This window comes from Oncorhynchus keta, chromosome 8 (assembly GCF_023373465.1).
Source record: "Oncorhynchus keta strain PuntledgeMale-10-30-2019 chromosome 8, Oket_V2, whole genome shotgun sequence".
NCBI classification, from domain to species: domain Eukaryota; kingdom Metazoa; phylum Chordata; class Actinopteri; order Salmoniformes; family Salmonidae; genus Oncorhynchus; species Oncorhynchus keta.
In genome coordinates, this window is record NC_068428.1 from 31,109,890 (window position 1) to 31,118,813 (window position 8,924).

General features: G+C 42.8%; 1 protein-coding gene across 2 annotated transcripts; it reads left to right on the forward strand.

Moving 5' to 3' along the window:
- The first annotated feature begins 560 nt into the window (after nucleotides 1-560).
- LOC118378607 (alpha-1,6-mannosyl-glycoprotein 2-beta-N-acetylglucosaminyltransferase-like) lies at nucleotides 561-6,061 on the forward strand. Of its 2 annotated transcripts, none has more exons than XM_035765589.1 (3): nucleotides 561-768; nucleotides 3,843-4,193; nucleotides 4,532-6,061. In XM_035765589.1, exons 2-3 carry the CDS (start codon nucleotides 4,137-4,139, stop codon nucleotides 5,900-5,902), a joined length of 1,428 nt encoding a protein of 475 aa, XP_035621482.1. In that variant the 5' UTR covers nucleotides 561-768; nucleotides 3,843-4,136; the 3' UTR covers nucleotides 5,903-6,061. The 2 variants fall into 2 exon arrangements, with proteins under 2 accessions (XP_035621482.1, XP_035621483.1); XM_035765590.2 differs by having other exon boundaries at nucleotides 562-768; nucleotides 3,843-4,163.
- The last annotated feature ends 2,863 nt before the right edge of the window (nucleotides 6,062-8,924 follow it).

Below are 8,924 nucleotides of genomic sequence, written 5' to 3' on the forward strand. Positions count from 1 at the left end.
ACCAATAGTATGTGAATCAATAGAAAAGTACATAATAAAATCATCAAGATTCAATTTGTTTCATACTGCAATTAGTATTTAGTAAGAAAAACAAATACAACAGAATGTACGGTGTACAACAACTACCAACACAGAAGTGTTCCAGTAAAAATTATTTGGATACTTCCAACTTTGAAATGTAAAGTAATGCCAATTGGACCATCATTTATTTTTCATGATTTCTTGAATATTTAACAATAATGGCCTGAAGTTAGGCTAGTAGTGATACTCGTTTTGCCTCTCTTTTGTATAGAATATAATCAAGAATAATGTAATATACTGACAATAATATCGAACTGGTTTAGATTATTATCATAGTGGCCTATATCATTTTTTTTGTTGTAAGAAAACAGATCAGAAGAAGCCTTTGTTTATCTACAAACAAATTACTAATTCTAAAATCTCCATATTGTTACATTGTTATAAGCTACAATTCAATAGTTCAGTTGAATGCAACATTGTAGCACACTAGCCTAATATATCAATTCATGTTTTATGTCTTGAGAGACCGACCCTATGGAGTAATGCATTGTGGGAGTCAAAGCTAGGCAGTGGTTCCGTATTTGGTACTTCTTGCCAACGTAAGCTAGCTAGCTAGCTGGCTGGCTAATGTGTTATTTTGCCCCGAAATTGGGAGCAGGAGAGAAGGAATGGAGGAGAATGAATACCTCGATTCACCGCACTGTTAATTTCGGCAGAGAAAGCTGCACAGCACGACTAATATTTTAGGTAACTATACAAACGCATTTTCTTCGCACTGTGAGAGTGGTTGCGACAGTCTGTTTTGGCCAATGACTGAGGCGCGACTACGGAGTGCTTGCTTTTAAATATAAAACGCTCGCTCCAGCTAACTTCTACGAGACAAATGTAGCTTGCTAGCTAGCTATTAGCTACCATAACATCACCCGGTAAACAGCGTTTAAGCGTCTAAACTAGTTGTGAATGATGTAACGTTACACCTACACCGCACGAATCTCGAGCGAAATGGGGTTGGTGGTTTGATGTCGGTGTCCACCGCTCCAGGCGCGAACAAGACGATTGATGGTGTAGGGAGGAGGAAGCTACCTGAACTATATTTGTCTAGAGAACCCCCATTTCCTTCTTGACCAACATGTGCCATGGGAAGGAGTACATGTTATACCGAAATGTTTATTACATTACTGTTCAGAAACATAGAAAACGGTCTAGATTGAAATGATAGGCGGTGGCTAGCTTAGCTCTACATCTTGTTAGCTGTGCGTGTATCGTGTCATGTAGTGAAAGTTAGCACAGGCGTATAATGTACACTGTTAAGGACATAAGGACACCGTAGGCTGATGTCTACAATCTATTTGAACATCATTGTTGTGTTTTAGGCAAGGGAGTCTGATCCAGTGTAAAAGGTTATTTAGCTTTCCATTCTGTGGATGTCTTGATATGTGGTATTGATTGTGATAGTGCCTCTGGGCAGTAGACACAGATGAGCTAGTTCAACCAAGAAACGCTGCAAAGACAGAAGAGAACAGGGAACTAATCATAGACTGTTAAAGTGGAGCACAGGCTGGTATGGGAGGGCTGGTGTGTCTAAATGAAGAATCTAAATCGTGATGACTGGCTGCAGATACTTTATCTTCACAAAGTATTAGGCCTACATGATGATCATGTGTCTTACAGTTTGACATTTAGTCTACTGGTTATCGGGAACGTTATTGTCAATGTATGGGGCATTGGCAGTGGTGCATTTGTTACATGGGTTGTCACTTACAGTGCATTCAGAAAGTATTCAGACCCCTTCCCCTTTTCCACATTTTGTTACGTTACAGCCTTATTTTACAATAAATTAAATAAAACATTTTCCTCATCAATCTACACACAATACCCTATAATGTCAAAGCAAAAACTGGTTTTTAGAAATATATATATATATATATATATATATGTAACAGTATAATTTTAAACCGTCCCCTCGCCCATACCCGGGCGCGAACCAGGGACCTTCTGCACACATCAACAACAGTCACCCTCGAAGCATCGTTACCCATTGCTCCACAAAAGCCACGGCCCTTGCAGAGCAAGGGGAATTACTACTTCAAGGTCTCAGAGCAAGTGACGTAACTGATTGAAACGCTATTTAGCGCACACCGCTAACTAAGCTAGCCGTTTCACATCCGTTACATATATATATATATTTATATATATATATATATATATATATATATATATGAAAAAAAAACAAAAACATAATTACCTTATTTACATAAGTATTTAGACCCTTTGCTATGATACTCGAAATTGAGCTCAGGTGCATCCGGTTTCCATTGATCAATCTTGAGATATTTCTCCAACTTGATTGGAGTCCACCTGTGGTAAATTCAATAGATTGGACATGATTTGGAAAGACACAATCTTGTCTATATAAGGTCCCACAGTTGACAGTTCATGTCAGAGCAAAAACCAAGCCATGGGGGTCAAATTAATTGTCCGTAGAGCGCAGAGACAGGATTGTGTCGAGGCACAGATCTGGGGAAGGGTACCAAAACATTCCTGCAGGATTGAAGGTCCCAAAGAACACCGTTGCCTCCATCATTCTTAAATGGAAGTTTGGAACAATCAAGACTCTTCCTAGAGCTGGCAGCCCCGCCAAACTCAACAATCGGGGGAGAAGAGCCTTGGTCAGGGAGGTGACCAAGAACGCGCTGGTCACTTTGAAAGGGCTGTGGAGTTCCTCTGTGGAGATGGGAGAGCCTTCCAGAAGGACAACCATCTCTGCAGCACTCCACCAATCAGACCTTTGTGGTACTGGCTAGACGGAAACCACTTCTAGGTAAAAGGCACATGACACCCTGCTTGGAGTTTGCCAAAAGGCACCTAAAGACTCTCAGACCATGAGAAACGAGATTCTCTTGTCTGATGAAACCAAGATTTAACTCTTTGGCCAGAATTCCAAATGTCACGTCTGGAGGAAACCTGGCACCATCCCTATGGTGAAACGTGGTGGCAGCGTCATGCTGTGAGGATGTTTTTTGCCGCTAGTCAGGATCGATGGAAAAATGGAACACAGCAATGTACAGAAAGACCCTTGATGAAAACGTGCTCCAGAGCGCTCTGACTGTGGTGAAGGTTCACCTTCCAACAGGACATTGACCCTAAGCACACAGCCTAGACAACGCAGTAGTGGCTTCAGGACAAGTCTCTGAATGTCCTTGAGTGGCCCAGCCAGAGCCTGGACTTGAACCCAATCGAACATCTCTGGAGAGACCTGAAAATAGTGGTGTGGTGACGCTCCCCATCCAACCTGACAGAGCTTGAGAGGATCTGCAGAGAAGAATGGGAGAAACTCCCCAAATACAGGTGTGCCAAGCATGCAGCGTCATACCCAAGAAGACTCGAGGCTGTAATTTCTGCCTATGGTGCTTCAACAAAGTACTGAGTCAAGGGTCTGAATACTGTAAATGTGATAATTCAATTTTTACTTTTTTTTTATACATTTGCAAAAATGTCTAACCTGTTTTTGCTTTGTCATTATGGGGTGTTTACAGATTGAGGGAGGAAAAAACTATTTAATTCATTTTAGAATAAGGCTGTAACGTAACAAAATGTGGAAAAATTCAAGGGGTCTGAATACTTTCCGAGTGCACCGTATCCGCTCTTATTAAAAAATAAGTTATGTTTTATTTTACTGGAAAATTGTATATAGACCCCGATATCAGCCATTGTTTTATTTATGGTATGTAGGTGGGTTGCATTTAATAAAGTAGCCATGTTTAGTAAAGACAATAAGAAATGGTAAAAATGTCTCTTATTTCTCTTATTTTGTTTTCCAGTGGGTTCCATGCACAACTCTACACTGCAGCCTCTGAAACCAACATGCCTTATGGGAATCTCACATGGCATCACTTATATTCCACAAAGACACATGTCTACATTCTAAAAATGTGTGCTAGCAACAAGTGTTAGCAACCAACAGAATTTTAAACTGTTTTCTATCAAGACTCCCTGCCTCCCTCCCTGCCTGCCTCCCCCAAGCACAGCAGTGCCATTAGAAATTGCAAACCTGCCTTTTTTCAGTTTCTCTACAATCAACTCCTCTCCCTTCCCAAGGGGGGTGACTGCCTGTCATGAGATTCCGAGTCTACAAGAGGAAGGTACAATACACGACGAGTCCCAAGTCATGTGTATGTGCTGCATGTTTCTGTACTGGGCATGTTTTAAATGGCACAAACAAATCAAATGTATTTGAGAACAGTCATATACAATAAAATGTCATATATTGAGACATATTTAGTTCAGTTGAAGAAGCCGGACCCACTGGATCAATTGAATGATTGAATAACCTATTAACTCCTGTAAACTCATATGAACTCTGTTACATAATCTTACTGAATCATATCTGTATTTCAAAAAAGATAATATAAATTACAATGCCAATGACAACATTAGTAAAATTACTGCAATAGCAGGCAGGATTGAGTCCAAAACTGGGCACATGATATGATTTGTATTTTATCTCCAGGTGGTGATACTGACGCTGGTGGTGGTGGTGTGTGGCCTAGCCTTCTGGACCAGTGGGAAGCAGAAGAAGAGCAGTGGGGTGGTGGTCCTGAAAGAGGCTGAGGGGGCGAGGAGAAGCAGCAGTAGCCAGGTGCAGCCACAGCCGCAGGCCACACCTGCAGTCAGCCGGATACCTAACCTACCACCCATCGCACCTGTCAACGAGACACACCCGAAGAACCAGCCTGAAAAGCACCTGGAGGAAGAGGAGGTGGTAAAACCAGAGGTGGACAACACCACCCAGGTCTACCGTGGCATTGTGTTCCAGCTCAATTTTGACCAGACAGTGAGACATGAGGAGCAGTTCAGGGCAGCGAGGAAGAAGGACGATCTGGTGGTGGTGGTACAGGTACACAACAGACCTGACTACCTGAGGCTGCTGGTGGAGAGTCTGAGAAAGGCCAGGGGCGTGGAGAGCATCCTGCTCATCTTCAGCCACGACTTCTGGTCCCCCGAGATCAACCAGGTGGTGGCCTCAGTGGACTTCTGCCAGGTTCTCCAGATCTTCTTTCCCTTCAGCATCCAACTGTACCCCCAGGAGTTCCCGGGCCACGACCCCAGGGACTGCCCCAGAGACATTTCCAAGATAGACGCCTTAAAGCTGGGCTGCATCAACGCAGAGTACCCCGACTCGTTTGGCCACTACCGCGAGGCCAAGTTCTCCCAGACCAAGCACCACTGGTGGTGGAAGCTGCACTTTGTGTGGGACAGGGTCCGGGCCCTGAAGGACCACCGGGGTCTGGTGCTTCTCATCGAGGAGGACCACTTCCTCTCCCCTGACTTCCTCCACTTCCTCAAGCTGATGTCGATCCTGAAGAGGGAGAATTGCCCTGACTGTGACATCCTATCTCTGGGGAGCTACGGCCACATCAGCTACCCCAGTAAAGCCAACAAGGTGGAGGTGAAAGCTTGGAAGTCCACCGAGCACAACATGGGCATGGCTCTGAGCAGGGAGACCTACCAGAAACTCATTCAATGCACCGACGCCTTCTGCACCTATGACGACTACAACTGGGACTGGTCCCTGCAGCACCTGACCGTAACCTGCCTGCCCTCCTACTGGAAGGTCATGGTGAGCGAGGCACCCCGCGTCTTCCATGCTGGGGACTGCGGGATGCACCACAAGAAGTCTGTGTGCATGCCGTCCAGCCAAAAGACCAAGATAGATACCATTCTACAGAGCAGCAGCAATCAGCTGTTCCCCAAGAACCTGCTGATTACTAAGAGACTTCCGGCTAACGGGGCAGGGGGGGTGGCGCCCCACGTGAAGAACGGCGGTTGGGGGGATATTAGGGACCATGAACTCTGCAAGAGCTACCCTCGATTACAGTGACCTTATTATAATTGTTAGGCCTATATCGTTACTATTCTCTTTTTTGCATCCTCTGAATTTAAGAAAAAGAAAGCCTTTTGAAAATAATCTTCATGGAATATTTCTTCATATTGCCTGTTTTATCTGACTCTTCCAAATAAACGGTTTGTTGGGTTTGGGCTTCTTTGTCACATGTCTCTTTATATATCCAAGACATTGATTTTTATTTATATATAAATAGATAGTTGAAGTCGGAAGTACTTTTAGGTTGAAGTCATTAAAACTCATTTTTCAACTACTCCACAAATGTCTTGTTAACAAACTATAGTTTTGGCAAGTCGGTTAGGACATCTACTTTGTGCATGACACAAGTAATTTTTCCAACAATTGTTTACAGACAGATTATTTCACTTAATTCACTGTATCATAATTCCAGTGGGTCAGAAGTTTACATGCACTAAGTTGACTGTGCCTTTGAACAGCTTGGAAAATTCCAGAAAATGATATCATGGCTTTAGAACCTTCTGATAGGCTAATTGACATCATTTGAGTCAACTGGAGGTGTACCTGTAGATGTATTTCAATGCCTTACCTTTAAACTCAGTGCTTCTTTGCTTGACATCATGGGAAAATAAAATAAAATCAGCCAAGACCTCAGAAAAAAAATTGGAGACCTCCACAAGTCTGGTTCATCCTTGGGCGCAATATCCAAACGCCTTAAGCTACCACGTTCATCTGTACAAACAATAGTACGCAAGTATAAACACCATGGGACCACGCAGCCCTCATACCGCTCAGGAAGCGATGCGTTCTGTCTCCCAGAGATGAACATACTTTGATGTGAAAAGTGCAAATCAATCCCAGAACAACAGCAAAGGACTTTGTGAAAATGCTGTAGGAAATAGGTACAAAAGTATTTATATCCACAGTTAAACGAGTCCTATATCTACATAACCTGAAAGGCCGGAAGAAGCCACTGCTCCAAAACCGCCATAAAAAGCCAGACTACGATTTGCAACTGCACGTGGGGACAAAGATCGTACTTTTGGGAGAAATGTCCTCTTGTCTGATTAAACAAAAATAGAACTGTTTGGCCATAATGACCATCGTTATGTTTGGAGGAAAAGGGGGAGGCTTGCAAGCTGAAGAACAATACCCCAACTGTGAAGTATGGGGGTGGCAGCATCATGTTATGGGGGTGCTTTGCTGCTGGAGGGACTGGTGCACTTCACAAAATAGATGGCATCATGAGATAGGAAAATTATGTGGATACAGACATTGAAACAACATCTCAGGACATCAGTCAGGAAGTTGAAGGTTGGTCGCAAATGGGTCTTCCAAATGGACAATGACCCCAAGCATACTTCCAAAGTTGTGGCAGAATGGCTTAAGGACAACAAAGTCAAGGAATTGGAGTGGCCATCACAAAGCCCTGACCTCAATCCCATAGAAAATTTGTGGGCAGAACTGAATAAGCATGTGCAAGCAAGGAGGCCTACAAACCTGACTCCGTTACACCAGCTCTGTCAGGAGGAATGGGCCAAAATTAACCCAACTTATTGTGGGAAGTTTGTGGAAAGCTACCCAAAATGTTTGACCCAAGTTAAACAATTTAAAGGCACTGCTACCAAATATTAATTGACTGTATCTAAACTTCAGACCCGCTGGGAATGTGATAAAAGAAATACAAGCTGAAATAAATAATTCTCTACTATTTTTCTGACATTTCATATTCTTAAAATAAAGTGGTGATCCTAACTGACCTAAGACAGGGAATGTTTACTTGGATTAAATGTCAGGAATTGCAACTCAATATTAAGAAGGTGTTCTTAATGTTTTGTACACTCAGTATATATATATATATACAGTAGCAGTCATTTTCTACATTGTGGAATGGTGGTGAAAACATCAAAACTATGAAATAACACATATGGAATCATGTAGTAACCAAAAAAGTGTTAAACAAATCAACATTTATTTTATATCCTTCAAAGTAGCCGCCCTTTACCTTGATGACAGCTTTGCACAATCTTGGCATTCTCTCAACCAGCTTCACCTGGAATGATTTTCCAACAGTCTTGAAGGAGTTTCCACATATGCTGAGCCCTTGTTGGCTGCTTTTCCTTCACTCTGCGGTCCAGCTCATCCCAAGCCATCTCAATTGGGTTGAGGTCGAGTGATTGTGGAGGCCAGGTCATCTGATGCAGTTCTACATCACTCTTCATCTTGGTCAAATAGCCCTTACACAGCCTGGAGGTGTGTTGGGTCATTGTCCTGTTGAAAAACAAATGATAGTGTAAACCAGATGGGATGGTGTATCGCTGCAGAATGATGTGGTAGCCATGCTGGTTCAGTGTGCATTGATTTTTTTTTTAAATCACAGAGCACCATCATACCTCCTCCTCCATAGAACCACACATGCGGAGATCATCCGTTCACCTGCTCTGCGTCTCACTAAGACACGGCGGTTGAAACCCAAAATGTCAAAATCCATCAGACCAAAGGACAGATTTCCACCGGTCTAATGTCAAATTGCTCTTGTTTCTTGGCCCAAGCAAGTCTCTTCTTCTTGTTGGTGTCCTTTAGTAGTGGTTTCCTTGCAGCAATTTGACCATGAAGGCCTGATGCACGCAGTCTCCTCTGAACAGTTGATGTTGAGATGTGTCTGTTACTTGAACTCTGAAGCATTTATTTGGACGGCAATTTCTGAAGTTGGTAACTGATGAACTCATTCTCTGCAGCATAGGTAACTCTGGGTCTTCCTTTCCTGTGGTTGTCCTCATGAGAGCCAATTTCATCATAGCGCTTGATGGTTTTTGCGACTGCACTTGAGGAAACTTTCAAAGTTATTGATATTTTCCGTATTGACTGACCTTCATGTCTTAAAGTAAGGATGGACTGTCGTTTCACTGTTGCTTATTTGATCTGTTCTTGCCATAATATGAACATGTTATTTTACCAAATAGGGCTGTCTTCTGTATACCCCCCTAACCTGTCACAACACAACTGATTGGCTCAAACACATTAAAAAGGAAAGAAATTC

Coding starts and splice junctions, on each gene's coding strand:
- LOC118378607 (XM_035765589.1), top strand. CDS start 4,137: ATGAGATTCCGAGTCTACAAGAGGAAGGTACAATACACGACGAGTCCC. Junction 4,194..4,531: donor CGACGAGTCCCAAGTCATGT/GTATGTGCTGCA, acceptor TTTTATCTCCAG/GTGGTGATACTGACGCTGGT.